This window comes from Condylura cristata, unplaced genomic scaffold (genome assembly GCF_000260355.1).
Source record: "Condylura cristata isolate star-nosed mole 26May11 unplaced genomic scaffold, ConCri1.0 scaffold00004, whole genome shotgun sequence".
NCBI lineage: Eukaryota > Metazoa > Chordata > Mammalia > Eulipotyphla > Talpidae > Condylura > Condylura cristata.
In genome coordinates this window covers 19,154,449-19,181,817 of record NW_004567105.1, presented here as the reverse complement: position 1 = coordinate 19,181,817, position 27,369 = coordinate 19,154,449, and the positions used below count along the sequence as shown (strand labels likewise).

Below are 27,369 nucleotides of genomic sequence, written 5' to 3'. Positions count from 1 at the left end.
TTCATAGAAAGCAGAAATAAACCACTACTTACAGTAATATTTCACTGTCTTAAAAAGATGTGTGTGTGTGTGTGTGTGAGTGTGTGTGAAATATGGGGTCAGAGCAGAGGAAGGGGAGGAGAGCTGAGAAAGGGAGAGAGAATCGAAATTTTGAGATAGGTGGTGGCTTGTATTATACAGTGATGTATATTTTTAATAGGTATTTTATAGTCAAGTAAATATTACATCTTGGGAAAAACAGAAACTTCACTAGGAAAGTCATATTTGATTTTGTTTCACCCACATCGCTGTCTGTAAAATGTAATTTGTTCACTTTTTGGAAAGTTGTCCCTTTGCATACACAACAGCAGTAAGTAACATTAACAGATGAGTGAACAAGAAATTTGACCTCACTGCACCACTAGTGTGTTGGAATGAATCAAGTGATCTTCTTTTTATCTAATAACAACTGATTTTTAAGGAATTCCCACTATGCCTAAAAAAATTCAATGAAAAGGTATAAAGAAAAATGAAGTAACTGCCTCCTCACCTTTAATGACCTATTTATCATTTTCAGATCTCCATTCTTTTCCCTTTTAAAGGATGTCAACATCTTATAGTATCTGTCCTTCCAATCTATGTCCCTTTACTTTTATCACATATGTAGGCACCCTTACACAAAAATGTTGGCTTTGCATGTATTAGATTATTAAAATAGTATTACATAGATCTTTTTGGTATTTCCTGTTAATCACAATAGTTAGATTTGTCCATTGACAAAATGTATTCCTTCTTGGACCATTCTATAATTTTTGCATCTGTTCTAACGTTAGGTAGTTTTGAATGCTACAGTGAGCATTTTTATAAATGCCTCCTTATACAGGTATGAGAGTTTCTCTAGAGTGGAATACTAAAGTTACAGTTTTACAGATATTATCCAAATGGAATTGACTTACTTTTCTATGAGCAGAAGGAAGTCTCCCTCTTTTCTACAAAGTCAAAAATATTTGATTGTTAGACATTTTAAACTTTGCCAAAATTATAGGCAGGAAATCATGTCTTGAGGTCTTAACATCAGTGTGAAATTCCTTGGCTACTGACACGTGGGCATATTTTTTGTGTATATGTTCTGTACATAACTTATTGACAACCTTTGTCATTTTTTAATTGGGCCACTTCTCTTTTTTCTAACTTACAATTGAGTTCTTTATACATTCTGGTACCAAAGCTGTACTGACTGTTTGACTACTGTGTCTCCTACTTTATGCTTTATTTTATAAACATTTTTTATGTATACATATTAAGACATTCTCAGGTATAATTTTAAAAAGAAAATATTGTTTCTGTTTTCAGCAAACTGTCTAAAAATATATATGTAATACTTTTTAAAAATACTTAGCAAAATCCAACATCGGTTAGAAATCCTGTTCCTACTACTTTAATGGTTAAAAAAAAGTTTCCTAATAATAATATAGGAAGCCAATTTAAATATATAAATATATCAAGGATTCAAGTATATAAATCACATCTAAAATGTTTAATTCTTTGATAAAGATTATATACTGGACCGAGTTGAAAAATTATGGCATAAAATCTGGATGAAGAACAGCTTAAGAGTAGTTTGTTAGTAACAGCTATTAATTATAAATAACTGAAAGTTAGCTGCTATGATAATAATATACTGTTTGATAGAGATACTATATTTTTCTTGCTAGATTTTTTATGTGTAAAACTGTGTTGCTTTCCTCCTTATTTTGCTGGTGGAAGAAACTCAGAAGCAAAAGATAATAAGATTATCTCCCCCCCCCCAAATTACCATGGGAGAAAAATGGCTCATTTTTGAGCTATTATGTTCATTAGCAACATTCAAATACTACCCCAAACACACAAAAATTCTTCTCACAGATGACAGAAGTCAAAAAAAAAAAAAAAGAGGGAGAGATTCTATAACTTTGTAAAAGGAGTGGTTAAGAAACTTAATTACCTTTACACATCTACACATATACACAAGTAAGCATGAAACTTTTTTTTTTAAAAAAATATAATATCTTATTTTTACATCAAGCATGAAACTCTAAAAGAGGAAGCTCTTGACATGTAAAAGGCAGGTCTTCTATTTAGATAGCTAGTTTTATCTGCTTCATATTTAAACCACAGTAATTACTAAAATAACCAACATTTTTCAAATAAACCATTCTGTAATGATCCATCCTGATGAGATGAACGCCAATCATCCATTTATTGTGATCATTACCATAATTACTAAGAAGCTATAGCTTAGGGATCATCCCATGGGACTTCACAGTTTGAGCAATCAATTAAAGATTCTCAAATCTCTATTTATAGAATAGATGTTTCATACTTAAACCATGACTCTCTCCTATAATGGCAAAGAGTGCCATTATCTACCTAATAGTGCCAAGTGTGAGAGAGATTTTAGACTCATTCCTATACTCCCAGTACAATTAGTAACAAAGTTTTCTGACTCTTTTCCTTTAATATCTCATGGGTTAGTCTCGCCATCATTACCCCCTGTCCTATTGCCCTACTAGAGCCCAGGCTCTAGTAGGTTCAGTAGTCTGGAGTGGCACCTAGACCATGTATTTCTAATAAGCTACCAGGTGATACTCAAGCAAACCATTTAGAGTATATTTTGAATAACAAGGTTTTAGATCTCAGTTCAAACAACTTTTTTCAGGGAAACTTCTCTCATCCCATCTTACCTATATTTCTGATTTTGTCAAATACCCCCAATTCATATTCTCATTGTACCATGTAACTCTCTCCTTGGATTTTGCTTACCATTACCATTCATACATATCCTTCCCATTTCCCCCAAGCTCTTATCCTAATGTTTGGCACATCCATTTTTGAGAAATGAACAGGGCCTGCTGAGCCAGTCATGACTTAGGTGTACTCACTTCCCCTCATGATGGGGCTAACATCACAGGGGTTCTTGATCTGAGCTCATCTCTTACAGAAATCCAACTCATCCGTGTTTAGTACTGCAAGGGATTTTCTATTCTCACCAAGTTTCACTCATTTGGGGTCTGTAGAGCAATGGTCAGAGAGTAATTGATTCCAATGTACTGGCCTTTCTATGTCAAGAGCTGGTTGTCTCAATGTAAGAGATACCAATATTCCCACTACCAAATTCCCTTGTGTTAGGACTAAAGAAATGTGTGTGTGGGTGGGGTGGGGTGAGGGGTGGGGCTGTGGAGATGGAGGGGATAGAAAAATCCTAGTTATTGTGATCAGGTCTAAATTACCCAGCCTGGTGTAAGAGGCAGTGTTGGGAGGGGTAGAGGCAGGAAGAAAAGAAAAAGTTTTAGTTTATTCTGATTTTTTTCCATTCAAAGTTCACTGCCTATATTCTTATAAAACCCTTTTTCCCCCTTAAGTTTAAGAAAAGAATTTTAACTAAAAATACTGCTGGAAAAATTATATAAGGCTGAATATAGCAGCTATAACATTTGCATGAAATAAATTATGATGGAGAATATAATAGAAGATTTTAATTGCATAAAACACATGACAGGCAGAAGTAATACTGCTGTTGCTAAGAGAACTGTTTGGAAAGAGCCAAAGAAAAACCTAAAAATAAACAAATAAAACATAATTTGTGATAAAACCTTGTGAATGTCATTTCCCTCAACTAATAAATACTTAAAAATAGTCATTGCACTTAGTAGCAAAATAAAAGGATTTTAATGCTTGGTTAAAATATTTATAACATTTTAGAGAAAACTGTGTTCTCTAAAAGTTTTCATACACTAACAGGGAGAGATCATTTATTTTGAAATTAAATTTTTTTTCTTCTCTATTCTGTTTGGTAAACCAATCAGCACACTCAGTTAAAAAATTTTCAATTGCTTGAAATGATGTTATTTAAATATGTTTTTTTTCTCAGGGGTAGGAGGAAAAGGATATGACTAGCTGATAATACATTAATGCCCAAAATGTAAAACAGCCATAATTTTATGGCATTTAAAATTACAGAACACATACACACATGCAAAATTATTTTTAGAAAAAAGGAACAACGTAATGTTTAAATGGCATTAACATCTTGGATTATTTTAGTATTTTACTGTGTACTGAATTGTACAAACTGTACACAGCATTTCATTCTAAAAGTAGAAATTTGGGAGAATATATTTCTTAGTCAAATTTTCAAAATGTCAACTATATTACAAAACCCACAACTGCCTTCACTTAATCTTATTAATGCATTTCCCATTTTGTTTAAAAAATTATTTGAATTGTCATCCTTACAGTTCATTAAAGTATCATTATGTGTAAAATGCATATTTCTGAATGTATAGCAACATTTACTTAGCATGAATCTCTGCCTGATATCACATGTAATTTAAAATAAATTTATTTTATAGATTATTACCCATAGAGAATGGCCAAAGTAGGGGCCAGACTCATTTTACTGAACATGCAGCCTCATACCAAACTGTCAAAGTAAACTACTGAATGCCTTTGAAAGTTGCACACAGGGATGAGATGCTATCTTTTAACCAGCACTATTATATATCCTTCCCAAAGAGGAGAGGGAAACTGAGTCAGAGGAGTTGTGAACATGGAGAGAAATATGGCTATTCATGATCTGAAGAATAATGTCAAAAGAAAGAAAAGTTGGAGATGGCCTAGATTTTGCAAACAGGCACATAGTTGTAAAAAGACTTCAAATTACTAGCAAAAATTCTGGGGTTTGGGTATGCTTTTCAGCCTTTCCCACAAGGTTTCCAAACCCCCCAAAACTGAGGAGATTTTCAAAGAAAACACATCTCAGTATAAAAAATAAAAGACAGTGGAAAATAGGATTTACCTTGTAAAAATCACACTGTAACTAAATGTAGTGGAAACTGATGTTATCTGTTCCACAAAGGAAGTAATACCTGCACACACCAGAACTAATAGCAATAACACCAAAGAAAGCATATACATACACAATTATTGCCACAAAGAAAATCCTTTCTAAAAAAAAAAAAAAAGAAATTTAAAACATTATTGCAATAAAGAAAATTTCATAAATTGTTACTATAGTCTAGAATGAATTTCCCTTATGAAGTTTTTTTATTTTTTTAAGTTCCCATCCTTTAATTCAGTAGTTCTGGAATTATTCTCATGGAATGTGTCACTTGGGCTCCAAATTAACCCTTTAAAACTGTTTTGTGATGTTGAGACAGGGACTCTGTAGACTTAATTTTCTCTTGCTAGTTGGTTCCCTAATCTGCTCTGGCAACAGGAGGCAGAAGAGGGAGACCTGAGGCCTGAGGCCAGAGAGGAAGAGCCTTGCTGGTCTCTGTTCACTTGGAGCTCTCTACCTCTCCGGCAAGCCTCTGCAGATAGTTCAGCTGCTAGTCCCCCTCGGAGGTCTAGGTCTGCATCCAAGGGGGTCTCTCCTCTGAGTCTCAAGCTTCAAGATCTAGTAATTGAAACCATTCCTGGAAGACAATACTGGTAATCTTTTGTTTCTTGTATTTTGTATAGAGCGTCAGTATGTTTTCTAAATTATTTGATCTTTTGGTATAATTTTACTATTATTAGGAAACTTACTGCTTTAAAACATAAAATTCATACTATAAATTGGTTAAAAGCACTCTCTAGGACCCTTCCTGGTGGCACAGTGGGTTAGGACGCAGTACTACAAGCCCGCTGCAGTGGCTTCAGTGCGAGTTTAATCCCCAACCCGGGAGGTGACACACATCCTGCAGTAGACCTCTCCTGTCTTGCCTGCTGCTGTCCTCAGCAGTATACTTGGCCAGTATGCCTTTTTGGGTCCCCACTCTATCTCTGGTGAATCCTCTCACTGCCCTGCTCCTCTGCCCTGTACCCCAGTTCTGTATGCATAAGTAAATAAATCTTTAAAAAAAAAAAAAAAAGGGCACACTCAAAGATTAGCCAGAGCTCAAAATTCAGCTTTTAGGGTCCTTGCTGGTGGCCTAGGGGTCAAGTCTCAGTGTTCTCACCACTGCAGCACAAATTCAATCCTAGGCCAGGAGCTGACCCATAATGCACAGCAAATCTCTCCTGTTTCACCCCCTGCCCTCCTCAGCAGTGTATTTCAGTAGATTCACCTGTTCCGCTCCCCACTCTGTCTCTGTTGACTCTTCTTATACTCCCCCCTCCCTGGACCTCTGGCCCATACCTCAGTTCATCTACAAAACAAATATATATTTTAAAGGAAAAAAACCCAGCGTTTTAGTCACAAACTGGATGACATTGGGCAAATTACAATGCCTAGGTAAGTATATGACATATACAAGACACTTAGAGGGAATTCTGTAGAATGGATAAAACACATTTCCCCCCTTTGACAACATTAAAAAGATATTGTTTGTCATTCTTTTTTTCACTTTATGGACATGTAATATAAATTTTAAAATAAAATCACATTTTTAACTTTTAAAAAGTAAAAATCACTTCTTGCGTAGTCTTTAATTTTAAAAAATGTCAAACTTATAAGTTGTAAGGATAGTAAAAAGGACTCCATATATCTTTCACCCAAATTTCCAAATTGCTGACATTTTGCCACATACGCTATTTATCTATAAGATAGCTATCTTTTTTCCTGAGTCTTCCAAGAAGTTGTAAATGCCCTTGCTGTATTACCTCAGTACTTACAGTGTGTGTTTCCTAAGAACAAGACCATTGTCTTATGTAATCACAGTAACATTATCAACATCAATGAATTTAGCACTGATACTATTACCTAATATCCAGACTATATTCAATTTTGCCAATTGCATAATAATCATGATAATGTTCTATATAGCAATTTTTTCACTAACCCAGAATCAAATCCTGAATCACACACATTGCATGTAGTTGTCATTAAACTGGTATGGATAGAATATTTTATTTAATTAACACTCTTTTATTTTTGCAGTAAAGAAATGGGGTGTAGGCACAAGGTATGGGGCCGGATGAGAGGATTCACCAGAGACAGAGTGGGGAAGCAGATATACTGCTGAGGGAAGCAGTGGGCAAGACCAGGGAGGTCTGCTGTGCCATGTGGGTCAGCTCTCTGGCTGGGAATCAAACTCAGGCCCTAGCAGAGATAGTGCTGAGACTTAACCTCTGGGCCACCAGAGAGGCCTTACATTTTATTGTTCTTTAGGTTCTCTAGGGTAGTCACTGAGGAAGGAGTAGGAAAACAGAAACCAAAACAGTTATTTTAACAGAGAGAATTGAATATAGGAAACTGGTAAGACAGGTTTGGAAGTCTACAAAGACTAAATGGGATCTCTGAGGTGAGAAGAAATAATAAATGGATGAAGCAATTGCCTTTCTAGGAAGAAAGGAAAGGAAAGAGGTTGGATTATTAGAAGCTAGACAGAGGCCCCTCACTGAGATGGTTTGTTCAGAGGAAGGAAAAGGAATGTTCATTAAAAAGACATTCTGAAAAGGAAGAGGAAATGCCTGAAATTCTTTCTCCATCTCCCCTTCAACTTAAAACAAACAAGTAATTCTTATGTGCTTTGGTAAAAGAATCCAAACAAATACATGAAAAGTAAAGGAATTTTGCCATCATAAACATTTAAAACTACCAAAATCCTGCAGTGGTTTGGAAAACAATTCAAAAATTACATATGATATAGAAACTGGGCTTTGCAATGGTCATCATTATCTCAAATGAAGGAAAAAGAAAATGCTGTAAGAATTATGGGGAGTGGGGATGGGAGGCTAGAAGGTCAAATCATACTAGAACATTCTGCAATTATAAAAGTCAATTCAAATCAATGTGAATTTTTTTGAAAAAGGGATTGGTTTGAGGTAACAAGGGTTTTATGCATTCCAGAGGATGTGTGATTGTGCACATAGTTTGATGTCTTCAACTGATGCCTAAATATCTGGAAAAGGAAAAACAAAGTAAAAGACACAGACAGATCTAGGCAAGGACCATCACTGGACTATAAAAGCCAATTCACTCAGATTATGAGAAATTTAAACCTCTCTCAAGTCCTAATGTCTCCTGACTTCCTAAAGCAAAAAGAACTGGTTGAAATACTCATATATTAGTTTATGATCACTTCCACCAAAATAATGAGCAATCCAGCAGCTAAATAAAGGACCAAGTCCAACTAGGTTTACTGTGTAAGCTGCACCGGATAAAAACAGATGGGCACAGATGTACAGGCAACTGAAAAGCTAAGTTCACTGTTTTCCATGAAACCCCCTAGAGCTCCACAAGTGGCATTTAGCGCTGTAGTAAATCATCCTGCGGGTCAGCAGGAAGCTCATTACGGACTGACTGTCCAGGAGACAAGCACTTTCAGCGTGCTGCCATAGTAATTTCCTGTGTGAAAAGTGCACTGCTGTTCTTGCATTCCTCAGGGTGCATTTCTTCTCATCTCAGAGGATGTTGCTCTTCCACAGGAAGAGGAAGGAACCAGTTGTTACTGGATGTGTGGGCTGAGGGCTGTCAGGCATTTTCAGCATACCTCAGCCTCAGCTGTGGGAACGGAGGCTACAACTTGGATTCCCAGGCACTGGCAGTGGCCATTACAGTAGCAGTAAAGGGGGTGCCGTTCAGACAGTGTTTCAGGAAGTTGGAGGGTAGAAATAATACCTGGAACTCTCACACCTTCAGTTTCCTGAAGTGTGCTAATTTTCTAAAGGAAGCTCTAAAATGTATTTACTGACCTACCAAACAACATGTTTTCTAAAAAGTCTTTGTACAGAGTCACTTTTTAAAAATATTTCTTAAAGTCCAAGTTCTAAATCACATTTTTCAACATGTATAAGAACCAATTTCACTGCATAGTCCTGATACTAGTTAACCAATTTAACTAGTCCTGGTACTAGTTAACCAAGACTTTTACAGTTTGATCAGTATGTATTATTTGGGAAAAGAAAGCCTTTCACTGCATCCTTGAAATGTAAAGGGAATGAAGCTCAAATTTGTAAATTTTTCAAAGTCATATTAAATCAAACACTTGCTACTTCGTATTATTGTGAATTTTATTTAAAAAGTATATTTGAGGCCCTCCCTGGTGGCGCAGTGGGTAAAGCACAGCACTGAGAATCTAAAGCGGCTTCCGCGTGAGTTCGATTCCCGCCTGCCCCGGAGGTGACCACATGGCGTGGCAGACCTCTCCTGGCCCGCCCGCTGCTCCCCTCAGCAGTGTACTTCGTTGATCTGCCTGTTCTGCTCCCCGCTCTGTCTCTGGTGAAGCCTCTCGCCGCCCCTGAGCCTCTGGCCTGTACCCCAGTTCTGTATGCACAAATAAATAAATCTTAAAAAAAAAAAAGTATATTTGATGTAGCAGAAGAAAGCCCCTCACTCATATTATTAATCTCTGTTTAAAGTGATATTATTTTAGTAATTTATAGATTCCCAGAACTCTGTCATCTTAAAAAAAAAAAAAAAAGGTCAGCTAAGACATTTACAACTATCAGTAGTTTTTACAATGTATGGGTCATGGTATACTTCAAAGGCAAGGTTAAAACTAATTTGAAAATAGTCCTTTTCCACCCTTACTACTTTTTCTCCATCTCTAAAATAACTTGTACCTGAAAAAATATAATTGTGGTATGTTTGTATTTCTAAATGGTAATAGCTCTTGACAATGTTGCATTTTCCCTCATTTACTTCTATTATATGTATATAATTTTTAAAATGCTTTTTATAATTTACTTCATTACTTATAATTTCAAAGGGCAGAGTTTCCAAATTACTTCTCAACCCTATGTGAATTCTGCTTTTGCTCCAAGATCCTTAGAGTTACATTTAGCTTTTTGAATAACCTGATAACAAAAATTACTGTATCCCCTTGACACATTCACTAGCAATGAAATTATGATTAAAGGTCTTTTAATAAGAGGACAGCTTGGATTCTATACATGCTTATGCTCGTATCACTTATGGTTGGCCAAAGGCAGAACAAAGATTCTGCAAGACTACTGACCCCCAAGCCTTAAGAGACTACACGAGAGTTTGTTCCCTAAAGCTTAGCAAGCAGCTGTTACAAACATACCCTGTTTCAGAAGTCACAGGCACTACACTTACAAACCAAATGCCACCTTATAAATTGTTGTAAAATTTAAGAAGAACCTCACCTTCCTCCAGCTTTAGAGACTCTTTCTATATCAAGTCAGGCATCTGTTAGCATACAGAAAAGTAGTGAAAGCAGGAGATATGTGCAACATGATTTTTATGAAAAAATAAATGGGGAATCTGGGAACAATAAGTTGCATATTACTGCTTTACACTTTCAAAGTTATAAATTTTAGTTTAGAGACATTTGGGTTTGCATACACTGTGTTCTTTCAAGTAAGTCTTTCCAAATCTTTGCTTACATAAGCAGTTGGGAACTGGAATAACTCTGAACTAGTTACGCAATGTTGTCTGGTAACCAGGACGAACTGTTGCCACAACATCCATGGAAATATTCTCTCAGTATCTGTAAGTTTACTCTTTGCATGTCCATATATTTTGCAAATACATTATTATCCTGCAGGGAGCATACATCATCTGACCAGTCCATGAAAGTATGTAATCTCTTCTGAATAATAGGTAAATGCAAAATCTTTCTAAACCAATGCATGTTGCTAAAAAATGCAAATCTAAATAACATAATTTACCAATGCCTTTCCCAAAGTCATGGAAGCAGGAGAGTATCTCTCGCCTGAGATCAACGAATCACTTTCCTGACCTTAGGAAAGAAGATAGGAAAGCCACAGTCCTTTCTCTTTCAGAAACCCCTCTGTGAGCAAGTCAGACCCTAAGACACTCTGGGCTACCCTGAGATTACCTTACTGTCCCTGGTGAGAGGACATAGGGAATCCCACAGCTGACATCCAATCTGTCAGGAAATCCTCTTGGCTCTTCCTTCAAAATACATCCAGCATCAGATCACTGATCGCCACCCCCTCTCCTCTGCCCTGGGTCAAGGAACTGTTGCCTCCTGTATATTTCATTAGCTCCCCAATGAGCCTCCTCGCTTCCCCACCATCCCCAACTGACCTCAGAACAGCAGCCAGAGAGACCCTGCTGAAACCTAAATCAGACCATGTTCCCCTGAAGGAAGCTTGTGTTGGCTCTTGCTCACTGGAATGTGCTCCCAGATAGTTACCTCCGTTTACCTTGCTCCTTCAGTTCTTTACTCAAATGCCACTTTCCACCTGGCTTGTCCTGCCCATCCTACCTAAGACTTATTGCTCTTCCATGAGCCTTCAGTGCTTTTTTGCATCTGTGAGCTGTTTTGGCCCACACTCCTACATGGCGGGTGTTTGATCTGTGCCCTGCTTCCTGATGGGAACACAGAGGATAGGCTTTGCTGGGGCAGGGATTTTTCTTTTTGTTGTTATTGTTCATTTTTTCAGAAGCCAAGAAAAGTAAGTGCATAGATTAATCTCAGACTGATGAATGTGTGAGACTGGTATGCATTTCCACTACTATGCCTTCCTACTATGTGCTGTTCCTATCAAAATCTTCCTCACTTCTGGTCAGGGCAGGCACTGGTCAAAGGTTTTCTTCTAGCTCTGTTTTCTTTCAACCTGTTAGTGATTTTTTTTTCTAAATTCTTCTTGACAACCTATCATGTAACACTCACGCATACTTGGCACCGAGTATATGGAAACCGCTAAATTCTGATATCATAACTGTTATTACTATCTGACTAGCAGCAAATTTCTTGAGGTCAGACATCCAGCTCGACATCCCCCACAATATCTCAAGTAAAGCCTATGTACAGTGCTACTTGAAATATTTTGACTAATGGAGCAACAAAAGACTGTAGACCCTTGATATTTTTCCTATAATTCTCAGTTTATTGTAAAGAATTAATTTGAGGGTAGGGATTAAACAATTTGACCTCAAGTGTCAAATTGAGGCGAAAGGGGTTAAAGTGCAGCTATCTGCAGCCACTACAGAATAAGTTCAATCCACAGCCAGGGAGATGACCCACATGGAGCCGCAGATTTCTCCTGTCTCACCTGATTTTCCTCTCAGCAATGAATTCCACCTATTCTGCTCCCTACTCTGTCTCTGGTGAATCCTTTTACCCCCTGCATCTCTGGTCTACACCCCAGCTCTTGTGTGCATAAATAAATAAGTCTTTTAAAATATGTACATATAGTCCTAATTTTAAAGAAAGCCATACGTTAAGTTCTTATAGTAAACTGGTTCCAGAATGAGATGCGAAAAGTTTTAGTTTTCTGACAAGAGTCTATTGTTTTGGCAATCAGTCAGAGGAACACTAGATATGATTGTTGTTTTCATTTTGCTCATTTTAAGGATAAATAATAACTAAATTATTACATAAAAATCTAAGAATAGAGTTTATGTAAAAGTAACAAAATGTCTAAATAACTTAGACTGTACTCCAGAGACATTCTACAAGGGGTGGAAAGGGAAACAGGATCAAAACCGGGGTAGGAAAAGTGCATGGGACTGTGGAGATTGTACATGGGGGAATTGGTGGTGGGAAGTCCATGAAAATTACAACCAAGATGAAAAATGCACAAAATGAAGAATGCTGTAAATAAATAAATATATTTAAAAAACAAAACAAAAAAAGTTTTTTTGCCATCAGCATTAAAAAAGAAAAACACTTTATTGTAATATCTAGAAGAACAGTTCCTGTCTTGCCTACCTTTGGCTAGGGAAAGGCAAAGATGTTGGACGATCTGAAACAAGCCAGCAGTGTGGATGCTGATACCAAGTATGTTGGTCACAAGTTAAGGCTTATACTAAACTCCCTAGTACATATTTTCAGACAAAATAAATAACCTTTAGAAAATTAGTATGTGACATTTGAGATTAACATTTTTTAACTATGTCTATAGGCAGCCAGTATACTCTTTATAGAAACCTGTTTCTTTTTTAACTAAAAAGCTTTAAAATACAGATTGGTAATGACTTATTTTGAATCTGAAATACTTTATCTAATTACCTGCCTGGCATAAGTTCAAGTCACAAAAATATCAACTGTTACATACATACCACGGTTTCTGTAGTTAGAAGGCATAGATAAGCTATCAGTACATTTACATGTACAAAACATCTTGAATTCTAAATCAAGTCAAAGAAAGAGAAAAGTAAAGTATTTCTTTCACCTATCTTGTTCTTATGCCACTCAGAAATTTGACACACTACAGTTTAAGAGTGGTCTTTTTATGTCCCATCTTGATTAAATGAATTTCTAAGGAAATTTTCCCTGAGACTACAAAAGCAAAACAAATAACCAAAACAAATAACCCTCCCTTCAAAAGCAGTCACAATAAAAAACAAAAACAAAAACAAAAACATCTTTAGACACTATTTCTCTTTGGCTTCCAATACTTTTTTGGGTTTTCACACTATAAACACACCCAGCATCACACCATAAATATTTAATGCAATTGTACTTCATGCCAGAGTACTTCATCTTCTTTACAAGTATGTCTGACCTCATATGCAAAAGCAAAGAAAGCAGGCAATACATAAAGCACACTACAAATAATAATTACTAGTAGATTAACAGGAAGGTAAACTACTCAAAGTGATTTTTACGATAACCAATTATCTACCAATGTTGAAAATTGAAAAGGTACTTAGAGATATTCTTTATAAAAATTTAAATGCTTTACGAACACTTCTGTTCTTTGTACTAGTGACCTAAAATTATTAGTACTTTAGTAAACTAGTAAAGTAAAAGTAGTAAAGTAAATAAAAAAGTAAAAGTAAAAGTAAGTAAAGTAAATGTTGACTGGAGGCAAGCAGCTATCTTCTGGATTTTGAAAGAATCTACCTTAAAGGGACCTCATAAACCTAATCTCAAATCAATTTATCACAAAGAAACTTAGTTTTCTTGTTTGTTTTATTTTTAAGTAGCATCAAGCACACAATTCAAAGTAATAGTAGCATTTCCCTTTAAAAAGTATATATTGGGTTGAACCATTGGAAATCAGTGATATTTAATTGCTTTGCCTATAAAATGGCAATTTCATATAATTCATCCTAGTATTTTCCTTTATGCAAATAATAACTGCACTCTTCAGTTTTATTACTCTGTTAAATGTTTTTATATAGAACGGAACTCTTGAAGTCACATATATGCTGCATTTCTAAGTTAGGGTCCTGTAACATAGAGGACCAGTTGACTTTAGCATTCTGGGTTACCACTGAAGGCCAGACCCCATGCTGTCACTTGCTGGCTGGCAATTAAGTCCACCTACATTGCACAATATCTGGCATATCAAGAATATGTAGATCCCTCCTGTTGTCAGTCTTTGCAAAGCTTAAAGGGCAGGAAAAGGGAGTCTCAAAGTATGGGCCACAGATTTTTGATCATCTATGCATCTTCTAAGCCACAAATACCCAAATGGAGTCTATAAGAAGGCAATACATCTCAAAACCACCTATATTTTGCTCCCTCTTGCTACAGGGGCAAAACCCCAACTCACTCAGATTTCTATGTTTCAACTGTATGTCTTATGAACATTTTATTGAAGTATATCGAACACCTATTTTAAGTCAAGGACTGTAGCAAGAAATAGATGTATAGGGTTTTTTTTAAAATGTCCTAAGTACTTTATTAATGCAGAAATGTGAGTAGGCCTATCTCATATCCAGGAACTTGTAGAGACAAGGAAACAGACCACCTAGAACATCTTGTCACCCATGAATCCTGGATATCCCTTTTGACAACCAGCTCTTTCTTGACAGCGGAATCCTTATAATTAAAATGTCTAATGAATGATGTAGGTGTCTCCTGTTTGCTAAAAAGAGCCTTTAATAATAATTAGAGTTCCTTTTGGTATAGGATACATTCAAGATGGACTAGCACTTTGCAAAATTCCTCTCTAATAACCACAATTCTTAAAATCAGTGGGGGAGTTTGTAAAGTCACAGTGTCAAGGTTTTTACTTGTTTTCTCTCTTCCCATGGATTAATAATTTGCCCAAAATATTAGCAATACTAATGCCATCACAAGTATCACCACCAGAAGCCACATCATTCCCATTTGTTCTTATGACTCCTATTACTGACAGTAGCATTGATCTGCTTTGAAAAAACAAAGACTCAATGTGAAAGGCTGAAACGCTCAATCTTTGAAGATTTTGGATACACTGTGTAAAAAGATATATGTATGTAACATAAACAAATTTGTACGTAAGGAAATTTCTAAGTATTAAAAATACTTCTTAATTTCTGAATAATTCATCTAGATTAAGAAAGGGTAATTTTTCTAATAGCTTCTAAGGAGAAGGCTGGATGTGTGTTTTCTGTTGTGAAAGGTAACTTACAAAGATGGAAATCTGTTCTGGGACAGCAAGTGAAATGCCACATGGGTGGCACCTTCATAGGAGATGAGATGGTGAGTGTGGATTAGAGGGAGCTCAAGGTTGGCCTGGTAGCTTTTCTGGAAGTGGTGCAGCTCCCCCGTGAGGCTATTTAGAAGTGCTGTAAAAATGACTTTTGTACTAGGCTTGTTTCCCACTAAAATGTTAGGCTATTTAGCCCACTTTTTATTTCTCTTTCATGTACTTTTAAGGAAAATGGTTTGTGGTAATTAAATACCACTTAAATGGCAAGGAAAACTTACCAATGTTGAATCAAAAGAAATGATGTCCACGACTGGGGGAGAGGAGGTCTGCAAATCAATCACTTCAAGTTTGGGGTTAATCTGTGCATACATATTTAAAAAGTTAATATTAGATTTGTATTAATTAGAAAAAAGGCTGATGTATAACCTAGAGGGCGCTTGCTAATACACTGATCTATTTAGTAACAAGGAAGTTAAAATATATTGATCTATTTATTAACAAGGAAGCAAAAACTAATTGAACAAAATTATCAGTATAAAAGATCATCGTGACAAAGCTAAATTTATCCCAGGGGAAAAAAAATTTGTTTTTACATTGTAAAATCAATGTGATTTACCTAAAACACTTTTTTTAAAAAATAAAAAGATCCTCCTCAGAAGATGCAGGAAAAATCCTAGCCAGTTCATTAAGGAAAGGGAATAAAGGTGTTAAGACCTAAGAACTGTAATAGAGGAAGTAAAATTTCTATTCACATATAATTACCTATGAAAAAAACCCAATGTACTGCTAAATCATTAGAACTAATAAGAGAATTTACTATATCCAAAAACAATACACAAAATCAATTGCATTTCTGCACTTCAGTAAACATTAAATGGAAATTTTAGCAAGACATCACCTCACTTACAATGCTATAAAAATTTTAAGTACATTAGAATAAATGTACAGATACATTATGGGGAAAAAAAGAATAAACTCATGTAAAGACACTGTGGAATACTTAAGTAGAAATGCACCATGAAGGAGTCATTAATAGAGTTCTACATGTATGTCACATGAACATAAATGACAACAGTACACACATCAACAGACAAAGATGATTTATTGTGAGAAAACTGGCTCACTGTATCAATTTCACGTACAAAAAGGAAAGCGGATAAACCAGAAACTAAATGCTATTTTAAGATTATAAAGTTATGATCTTTGTGATATGAGTATGAAAAGAACCTCTTAAATAAGAAATGCAAAAGCAAAATCTTTCAGCAAAAAAAAAAAGCATCTGATTATACCAAAATTAAAGATTTCTGTTTAACCAATGGTTACCAATAATCAGAAATCAGATCATGGAACAGGGGAAGTCATGATGTTTAAAATTGAGAGAGGACAGATATGTAAAATATATTAGAAAAATCGAAAACAAAGTAAAGGCACAGCAATTCCAAGAACAATATTATAAGAGAAAACTAAGCAGGTAACATGTGAAAAGATTTTCAGAGATTGTTAGAAAAGAGACAATTAATGCAAAATATCACTTAATATCAGTTTTGTGAGGCCTGGCAGAGAAAGGGAGATCAAGAATAAAGTAGAGTAACAGTGACACGAAGCTACAATAGTTTGGGTCTGTGGTGATAAGCGCTAAACCCATGGTAAGAGCAATGGAATGATTTTCCAAGTTCTTACCATGTTTGATGGATATAATTTAGAAATATTAACATAAATATTAAGATATATATAATTAATAGCTAACTGTGTAAGAGGAGGAGGAGGTAGATACGTCCCAAATACATGCCAAATAATCCTGTGTTACAGTGAAGAAAGGGATTAGAATTGTACCAGGTGAGGACAAAGCACTGTCTGCTTGGTTTGGCAACACCTTTGTTTCTGGTCATTCCAAGGAGCAGACTCTTCCTACCTCTGAGTGCAGAACTCAAGCAAAGATAAGAGACCAAAGGCTCTCTCATACTTTCCTTCAGTTTTAGGCTAGCTGTGCAGAGATTATTTGCAGATATTTTATTCTTGCTTGTCTGCTGCCACCTAGTGTACACATGAGATTATTTACCTAGGAAAAATACAATCCAGATTGATCACCTGAAATTGACTGGATCTCTAAATCACCCTCATAGAAAAACCCTTGTACTTCTACAAATTGGCCAACTCTTGATGTAACTAATAGTATCTTACTGCAATGTGGCATAAGTGTCTGCCACATCCATTAAAAGGGGCAGAAAATTCATACTAAGTAAAAGTTTTAGTCTTTTCCAAAATGCTGAGAGGGTCTACATGCCGAGTTAACTACTTTCGAGCTAACCTCTGTGAATGCAAACAGTGCCTTCCAGTTCCCCATCCTAATTTTTAATTTTTTTATTTCTATGTATTTTACCTTTTTTTTTTTCTTACAATGTTTACTTTCTTTTTTCAGGTGCAGACTCCTTAAAGGGAAAGCCACATTAGTAACTACAGTTGCCTGTATAAGAGGCTAAGTTCTCCATCACAGATCTGTGATGTGTAACTGAGGGATTTGGGCTTCGGAAAGAAGTTAGTCTACATCAACTCCCAGGTCCCATCCCACCCTGAGGTTCTGCGGATCCAACCTACTGAGGAGTCCAGAAGCACAAAAACTGCTCCTAATAAATACTGAGGAGAATATGCTCACTTCATTCACTGTTGCACAGTACAAGGCTGGGACAATGTTTAGCACATAATTGTTACCCATTAATAGGTTGAATTTAGTTTTAGTTATATTGAAGCACTATGTTGAAAGATTTGGAAGTACACACTGGAATCAGAGTGCCTGGGTTAACATTGTAGTGCTGTTGTTTTTAGTTAAGGTTCACCTCACATATGCCTCAGTTTCTCATAGGACTATAAAATGGTATTGTAGGGTCCTCCCTGGTTACGCAGTGGGTTAAAGCGCAGCACTAAGAAGCTAAAGCCACTTCAGCATGAGTTCAAACCCCCGCCCCAGAGTCATCTACAAGGTGTGGCAGACCTCTCCTGACCCGCCCACTGCTCCCCTCAGCACTGTACTTCCTCAGTCGGCCTGTTCTGCTCCCCACTCTGTCTCTGGTGAATCCTCTCACCACCCCTGCACCTCTGGCCTGTACTCCAGTTCTGTATGCATAAATAAGTAAATCTTTTTAAAAAATGGTATCTTTATAGAGTTTTAAGGAGAATTTAATAATTTAACATATATAAGGTAACTAGAATAATAACCTTCAATTGAGATATTACTATTATCATCATCATATAATCTTTGAATAACATGTAATAAGGGCCAAAACAAGAGACATTACCACTGCTAGAACTAGATTACAAAATTTGTGGAAAAGTGGTTATTTTCTTTTTGTAAATTATAATGCTTACTGCGATTGAGAAAAAAATACAAAATATTATTATGTAATTGTTTGCTTAGAGGAGTTTTCCTTTTTGCTAAATATCATACAAAATTTCTTATGCAATTGATAGAGGTGACCTCAAATGATCATCATAAAATTAAACAGAACAATTATTTTATTACTAAATTTGCTTTAATCCCATCCTACAGTATTCTGCACTTTTCCTGAATAACTATATTGTTATCAAGATCTATCACATCCTTAGAAGGGATGGTGATCTCTATTGTCTTCTATCAAAATATGAGATAGAGTAGAGAACTGTTCAGAAGAAAAGTGTTATGCACACACATTCTCTTCTAGGGGAAGGGTGGCTTTGTTTGGAGACAGGACAGTGCTATTTTCCTGGTGACAGTCTGAAGAAGATACCTCCCCCCTCCAAGGTCTGTGCTGAGGTCAGAGGGTCTGTCTCACACATCTAGTGTAAGGGGTCTTCATCCCGTCTTTCATTTATTCTAAAAGCAACCTTGCTATCATTCCACCCTTGTAAGAACTAGTAACTTATGTTGAATCAGCTGACAACATCTAAGATTCGGCAAGATACCCACTGTCAAACAATGAAGGTGGGCAAAAAGATAAGTGGCTTTGACCAAAAATTAATTTCAAGATTGAGATTATGCAATTCAAACAAGTCTCACAGAAAACACAATACAAATCATAGAAATGCTATATTACTTCAAACTCAGAAATGAAATGCTCATAGTTACTGCAAAAAGAGAACATTAAGGAAATTAGAGCATTTAGATGCTATTTATTCCACATCTCTTAGTAATAACTTTTTTTTTTGATCATGAATTCTGACCTTGGAAAATTTTTTTACAGTTTTCAAGTATTTCCAAACTAACAAATGTAAAGCTGACCTTGCCTAAAGCTTTGGGGGAAAATTAGATCATCTTAGCCCACCTAATTTAATATTTCAAAGTAAAATTTAATAATCACAAATGAGCAGAGACCAAATTCTACGTGTTATTTTTAAATGAGTAATCTTTTGGTTATAAGATAATGTAGATATGAATGTGAAGTTTAAAAAAAAATGAGTTTGGCATTTAACTATTTTTTTTTTGTAATATTAAAGCTGTTTGTTCTATGTCCAGAAAATTTTACAACCTTGGTTTATTATAAGAGGTTTTAAAGAAAAATGTCCATATGCAGAATCCTATCATTTCCCTGGCATTTGAAGGTGTTTTATAAATATGTCATATCTTGTATTTAATTGAAGCAGCCATGAATGCTTACAGATAATTTAAGCTGGGTAAGCAGAAGCTGAGTTTATTAAGGTCACAAACATATTTTAGTCACAATGCTCAACATCCTGTACAATGTAACCAAAATCTAATTTCATAGTGAAAGTCAGCTTTCATATATTTTTTTGTGTGCTGAATTTGGCTTTGAATGCTGGGGTCATCTTGACCTACCCATACAAAGCAACCCAGCTGGTTTTACTGCTTTCTGACTGCACTGTCAGAACAGAGCTACTCAGACAACTTGTTGACATTTTCAATAAAGTTCATTCTCCTTAAGTGTTCTGTGGTTGACAGCAAATAGCTTCAGTGTCCAACACTGAGGTAGGAGGGTATCATGGAAATATCAGAAATATCACCGAATTAGGAGGAAGGAAACTGGACTCAGACTCCACCGCTGTCACCCACCACTCTGGGCTGAGTAGACCCCTGGACAGAAGCAGTGCTGCTGCTGAAGGCCAGCCTGGCATGCTCGTAATGCTAGAACAGGTGTGAGGATAAAAACATCCAAGAGTAGGGCCCTCCCTGCTGGCACAGGGGGTTAAAGCACAGCATTGTGAAGCTGGCCGTGGCTGCTCCTGTCCGATCCCCACCCCAGCAGTGACCCACATGGTGTGGCAGACCTCTCTTGACCTGCCCACTTGCTCCCCTCAGCAGTGTCCTTTGTCAGTTGGCCTGATCTGCTCCCCACTCTGTCTCTGGTGAATCCTCTCACCAACCCTGCACCTCTAGCCTGTACCCCAGTTCTGAATACATAAATAAATAAATCATAAAAAAAATCAAGCAAAGGAAACTCGAATTCAAATTAAATTAAAATATACTTCATATACACATATATATTATGTGAATACTTGCAATCACAGGGTATCAACAAATACCTATAATTATAAAAATGGAAGCAAAAAATATGATGAACCAAACAAATTACATGGCATTATTTCAAAGGAGTGAAAGAAGAAAACAATGATATAGTAAGTAGCCTAAGAAGGAATAAAGGACAACAGTAAATTGTTTATTTAGAACTGGAAAGAGAGTTGGAAGTTGGAAAGCTAGGACAAAAGTCTTAGCTATGGTTTGATTAAACAAAATTATAAAATTAGTAAAACTTAAGTTTTAAAAACTTAAAAACATGCTCTCTCTCACATACGCACACACACATATACATCTTGCAAGTAACAGAAATGCAAGAGGTAACAGAAAATTCCAAGAGTAAGGAAGCCAAAATGAAAAAACAAATGGTTGTGTGGTGGACGTAGGAACTTGGGCAGGGGGGTGGAGCCACAGCGTGGACAGTGTGTTAAGACTTACTTACGCACAGACACTCACTTCAACTGTATCCATCTTTCCCTCATGGAAATGTGGTGTCCTTGGGTAGATATCGTGGAGATGTGGTGGTGAATCAAAATGTAATCTTTTGAGATTTCTTTTAATAATATCCTTAGAGTTCAATTCGTCAAAGTTAGTCTTCCATAATAAGACCTATAAAAATTAACCATGATAACAGTCATTGACTGGCATGTCCAAACAATAGAACTGATATTTTAAAAACCAGATCTATAGAATTGTCCCTCACTTTAGCCAAGAAGCCTAGACATGTATGTCCACAACATTACTTCTCAGTAGTAATGTAACCTTTTTCAAGGATGAAGGGAGAAACTAATGATTTCAAATTGTGTTCATGTCTAGTTTAAAATATAATAATATAATTCAAGAAAATAAATTATTACTTTAAAATCCTTTTTTTAGAAAGCCCCGCAAACATATTAATAAAACTTAAGTTTTAAAAACTTGTCTTGATCATCCATCTTATTCAATATATCTGGTTATGAATGACACTTGTTATGAATAACATTTGTTACTTCAAATCAATGCAGATTACTATACAAGCAATTCATTTACCATACTGGAGAAGTTTAATGTTAAAAAAACAGGCTATACAGATAGAAGATTAGACAAAAGAAAGTGCCATAGGAATGTTGGGTACTGAGTGCAGTTACATGTAACTGTACAGTCAAGTGTAAAGATCAGCAAAGTAAAATAACTGCTATTTATATTCCCAAAATGATGTGACATGGTACTACTTCAGCTCTGAGGTAACAGACCTACTGGCATTGGATTAAAGCAACTCACACATAAACATCTCTCATACACACACGGTTACCTGTAGAAATCTTAGCTGAGGTCTTGATTAACCAAATCAAAGAGGAAGCTGAATGATTTACAAACCTGTGCATCAGCACCTCCTGATGAAAAGAAATCTCCCCCTTTTGAAAATGAAACAGTGAAGACGGGGCCCTAGAAATAAAAGACAGAGATACAGATAAAAGAAAGAGGTATTTGGTGATACTTTCTCATGGCCAAGAGGACTATGAGTATTTGTTAAATTCATTCAATTAGTATTCCTAATTTATTAGACTGGGGAAGCAATATATCTGCTAGCATAGAGCCAGCTGCTATCAGCTAGCACTCAAGGTACTCAAATAATCAATCTAGTTATATTAAAAATATATATACATGATACTAAATGATAAAGAAGTATGAATAAAAAGAATAAAGTATACTATTTCCCTTAAAGAATAGCTTGTACATGTATGATGATGAGGATCTTTGTTAAGATATTTTTGGGTTGTGGTTTCTTTATTGAACAACTCATGGGTTAAAACCCACTGAAGCCTTGCAGGTTATGGGAATAAAGCTAACCAAGGCCATTTCTTGACTACACCAGCTTCATTGAGTATTCCCTGTAGGCAGCAAAGAGCCACTAAAAGGTTTAAGAGCAGAACAGAGGAGAGCTATGATGGATGAAAATTGATATTATCATTGTGACAATGATGAATTAGAGTAAGAATAAGTGATTGGAAGCCAGTGAGGAAGTTACTGTGATGATCTGAGTGAAAGGTAAAGACAACTTGAAATTGCGCAATGGTGGTGACATTGGCTCAAGGACAGTTGACTACCCCAGTGCAGTTCCAAGAGGCATAGTCTTAAGGACAACTTTCCAGGCCAGACAAGAGTTACTATTTGTCATCTCAAAATATTAGGACTTGAGCCTTAAGGGTTAAGTTTTAGCACTACTACCTTGATGGCCTTCTCATGGCAAAGTGCCATCCCCTGCCAAATGGCATTAGCAGACCTCTCCTGCCTTACCCACTGCTCCCTGCAGCAGTGTATTTCACTAGATCATCCTTTTCTGCTCCCTACTCTGTCTCTGGTGAATTTTTTTGTTTTTGCAGTATTAAAGGAGAACATCCTGCTGACTGAGGTTATTGTAACTTCATAAACACCATCACGTTCAGACTGAAGCACTCCAATCTTAGTGTATAGAAAAGATAAAATATTAATATAAAGTATATTATGAGACATTATGTTTTATCTTTTCTATTATTCTGTACTTCTTCCATGGATTTTTTTAATCCTTAGTCACTGATACTGGTTATTTATTCAACCTAACTCCATGGATACATGCATATATGAGTGGGTTAGTATCTATTTCTGCTTTATTCTAACACAACTGCAAAATAAATGATGAAGCAAAACAGGAAGCCAGGCAGGATATATGAAGGGCAGAGAGATCCCCTTCTTCTCTAGGCCATAAAACTCATTCTATTTCTGGCTATAACTAGATAATACTTGATTAAAAGTAAAACATCATTTTTTTAAGAGGGCACATTTAAAAAGCTAAGAAAAATTTAAATATTTACCCAGAAATGAGGAATAGCTTATACACTTAAAAAAGCTTTTCATGTGCAAACAGGTAACCTGATCAAAATTACTTTGTTAGACTTCAATAAATATTTATTGAATTGAACAATCATCTCTTAAGTACACATAATTTGTGACCACTGAACTTGCAAAGTAGTATATAAGAATAAAAATAATAAGTATTATTTTTAAAAGTTTTTTTTTCTTTAACACATTATACATATGTATGTATAATTACTGTATATATGTATGTTGCTGTGTTGTGCATATGTCTTTGAGTAAGCTCAATAAATAATCCCCCTCTTCCACACAGGGCTATAAGCCAAACTGAGTAATAAGACAAAAGAATATAGTATTTAGGCTTTCTTTCTTACTGAGAAAGCGCATAAGAAGAAAGTGTGGCTTTCTTTGTGGGCAAATAAACTGTTTAGAATTGAATTTGAGAATGAGTTAGATTTGACGACCTAGTCACAGGCAAGACTGGACAAGGCCTCCCACGAGAAATATTCTCCCAGGAGAGAGGAACAATGAGGACAGACTCACTTCCCAAAGCAGAGGCCATTGGGCTCTACTGGGCAAATACCTCCTTTAAATTCAGCAAATTAGTGAATGGAGTAAGAGTGGAGGGGGTGTGAGAGACTAAGAGTGTTAGAGCTAGTGAGTGAGGAAGCAGCCACGGAAGAAGAGAGTCATGAGGGTTAAAATTTACTCATCATCATTTAACCGGTCAAACCTACACAATGTTGATTGAGACAGCAGTGGAGGATTAATTTAATGGCCATTGAAAGATATGCACTGATTTTAACAAGAATGACAATAAATGAGAGTTGTTTCGGGAGGATAAAAACATAGCTTTAGTAGCAAAAACATTTTTTGAAAGCAGTAATGTGTGTTTTACTTGGGAAAACAATGAAAATGCATAAGAAAAGGCATTAACACAATAAAATATATGCTATTTAAAAAGTGAAAACATTAGTGTAAATACCGTGTGTCCTTGAAGTGTATATATGAGCCTTCCTTCTAAAAGATCCAGAATCTTAAGAGTACCATCTGAAGAAGCAGTGATGAGATAGTTACCAGAAGGATGGAATGATACACAATTGACTCCACTGCTGTGAACTGATTTGTAGAAAATAAAAGCAAAAAAAGTTCAGAAGACAATTCTTAATTCTAAACATTGCCCCATTTTCCCTACTAGCTATATTAGGTTGAAAACAAGAATCCACTTGAGACAACATCTCTACAGCACCAAAATTCCATGTAGCTCACTAACATTAGTAGTTTGAAATCATACAGATTAACTTTCAGCTACTGGAACAGAGTAGCTTTAAAAATGAGAGTATGTCAAGGAACGGTAGCCTTGTTAGCCACAAAACTATAAATCTTCAGACATATCACTAATATAACAATCACTACCAGCTCACGAGAGATATACACAACCTAGCTTTAAATTAAACTTAATAACCAGGTAGTGGCTTGGTACCAAGAGGTGAAATGTGGAGATTTATCTGGAGACACAGTGTTGCCAGATTGTTCTGAGAATTAAAATTTCTGGACACCATCCTTCCAATAGGAGGCAGTATAGCACAACAAAGATTATTCTTTGATGTACTTTGTAAACAGAAAGCCCCAACCAAGTCAGTTCTAACAATTATTTTACCTTTTTAAATTTCCCAATCATTAAATCAAGGGTTAAGGCTGCTATGAGAATGTAGTACATTATCTTCTGCATGGTAAATGTTAAGAAAGGGATTTAATATAAAACCGGTGTGAACCAAAGAGATCAACCCTCTTATTTTAACTTCAATACTAAGCACAGTAGGCTACTACCAGTTATCAGACCTATCTGTGCTCACATAACTCCGGGCCAGATTCTTTCCCTGACTTCTCACATAATGGAGATCAGCAACCATGACATCATTTTTAAGGTCCTTCCACCTCCCCCTGTATTCTGGCATCTCCCCCAGCTTCTAGACAAGGTGCTACTGGGAAAGGGTGGCCAAATGCTCTCTAGTCGGTTCCAAGGCAGGGAGGGAGGCGTGACAATGACAGTCCACGACTGTCAGAGAGACCAATCACAGTGACAAGGACAGTCTGTCAGTTTAAGAGATTCCTGGAGGAGCAGATTCAACAACTCATCTTTTGTTGTTGTTACAGAAAGTGTTACCTTGGTAATGCTGGAGTAATTTGTTCAATCTTATATCCCAGATTTTCACAGTATGATCAGAACCTGCTGACGCTATGCATGTACCATTGGGGTTAAAATCCACAAAATTTGCAAACCTAAGAGGAAAGAGTAAGACAGTCTAATATTTAGATACCTTCACTCCACTTCATTATTTGAAGTATAGTAACTATCTCCTTAGCACACCAACCCATATAAATGCGCAAAGAAAAAAGCTTACCCTACAGAATCTGAGAAGTTATTAACACACTGTTTATTTGTGGTATCCCAAATTTTAATAGTTTTATCCTCACTGCAAGATACAATTAGTCTTCCATCAGGTGAAAATCTGAAAAGAACAAGAAAGAAGATTGGTTTTGTGAGCGACTTTTGACAATACTGCCAGAGTGCGCAAGTCAGCCTGAACCTACTAAATTCCACTGACTACCAATACCACTCCATGCAACAAAACCACACTCTACAGACATCCTCTTTCCAAATAAAAATAAGCATGACACAGACCGACTGATGAAAGATCAAACAAAATATACTATGTGGACTACCCAAATTTCTTTATTCCTTTTATTTAAATAACTAGTTTCACAGCATATGTCCTAGGTCTTTGATTCAAATCTGCATTCTTTCTGAATCTAGTATGTTGTATTTTTGTAACATACTCTTTACTTTTTCTTTTATATATATATATATATATATATATATATATATGCCATTTTTTAGTGTTATCTGTATGAACCTTATTACTCTCCTACCAACCCTGTCATGAAACTTTTTTAAGAAAAGATCTGATGCATTTAGGATTAAAATAAAACAATATCATTTAAAAAATAAACAAACCCAAACCAAAAGACCAGTGCCCCAGGCCTACACCTTCCTGGACTTAAAAAGATCTGCAAGCTCCAATGGACAGAACATGGGACAAGTCATTAAAGAGAACTGAAGTCCCTGCGCAGATACGCCTACCATCCATATTTCCCTTTAAAAGCAGGTAAGAACATTCTCACACATCTTGTCTACTGCTTTTCTGTTATTTCTTCCTTGAAGATCCTTTCTCCCCACCCACAAAGTGTCTTCTTAGAATTGATAACGGAGTAGGAGATCAAGAACAAAGCAAAGATTTTCAAACTCTGGAACCTATGAATTATTTTTGTTATTAAAATGTTATCAACAACAAAACCCAAAAAAAAGCAGATTTGGTCACAGATTGATTATATCTCAACTTTATTTGTAGTTTACCTCTACAAACCAATTACTACAGTAAGGGTGTGAATTATAAATTGGAGGGGTTTTTTCTTCTTCTTCAGTTCTTACCAGTTCCCTTCCTGTTATTAAGGTTGACTTAAAAATAATTATTTCTGGGCCCTCCCTGGTGGCACAGCGGGTTAAAGCACAGCACTAAGAAACTAAAGCCCCTTCAGCATGAGTTCGATCCCGCCTGCCCCGGAGGAGATCCACATGGCCTGGCAGACCTCTCCTGACCTGCCCGCTGCTCTCTTCAGCAGTGTATTTCGTAGATCTGCCTGTTCTGCTCCCCACTCTGTCTCTGGTGAAGCCTCTCACCGCCCCTGAGCCTCTGGCCTATACCCCAGTTCTGTATGAATAAATA

At 36.2% G+C, this 27,369-nt stretch overlaps 1 protein-coding gene across 3 annotated transcripts in view; it reads right to left on the bottom strand.

The window, feature by feature from the left end:
• The window catches only part of POC1B (POC1 centriolar protein B), a 72,021-nt gene that overhangs the window by 9,589 nt on the left and 35,063 nt on the right, over positions 1-27,369 (bottom strand). For 2 of the 3 annotated variants that reach the window (XM_012720685.1, XM_004675830.2), the window contains 6 exons: positions 25,987-26,094; positions 25,749-25,864; positions 24,567-24,700; positions 22,106-22,174; positions 21,206-21,358; positions 15,525-15,605 (listed from right to left, as the gene is read on the bottom strand). In XM_012720685.1, coding sequence (XP_012576139.1) covers positions 15,525-15,605; positions 21,206-21,358; positions 22,106-22,174; positions 24,567-24,700; positions 25,749-25,864; positions 25,987-26,094 — 661 coding nt within the window. The remainder of the gene's footprint in view (positions 1-15,524; positions 15,606-21,205; positions 21,359-22,105; positions 22,175-24,566; positions 24,701-25,748; positions 25,865-25,986; positions 26,095-27,369) is intronic. The other variant, XM_012720684.1, reaches the window with a different exon arrangement.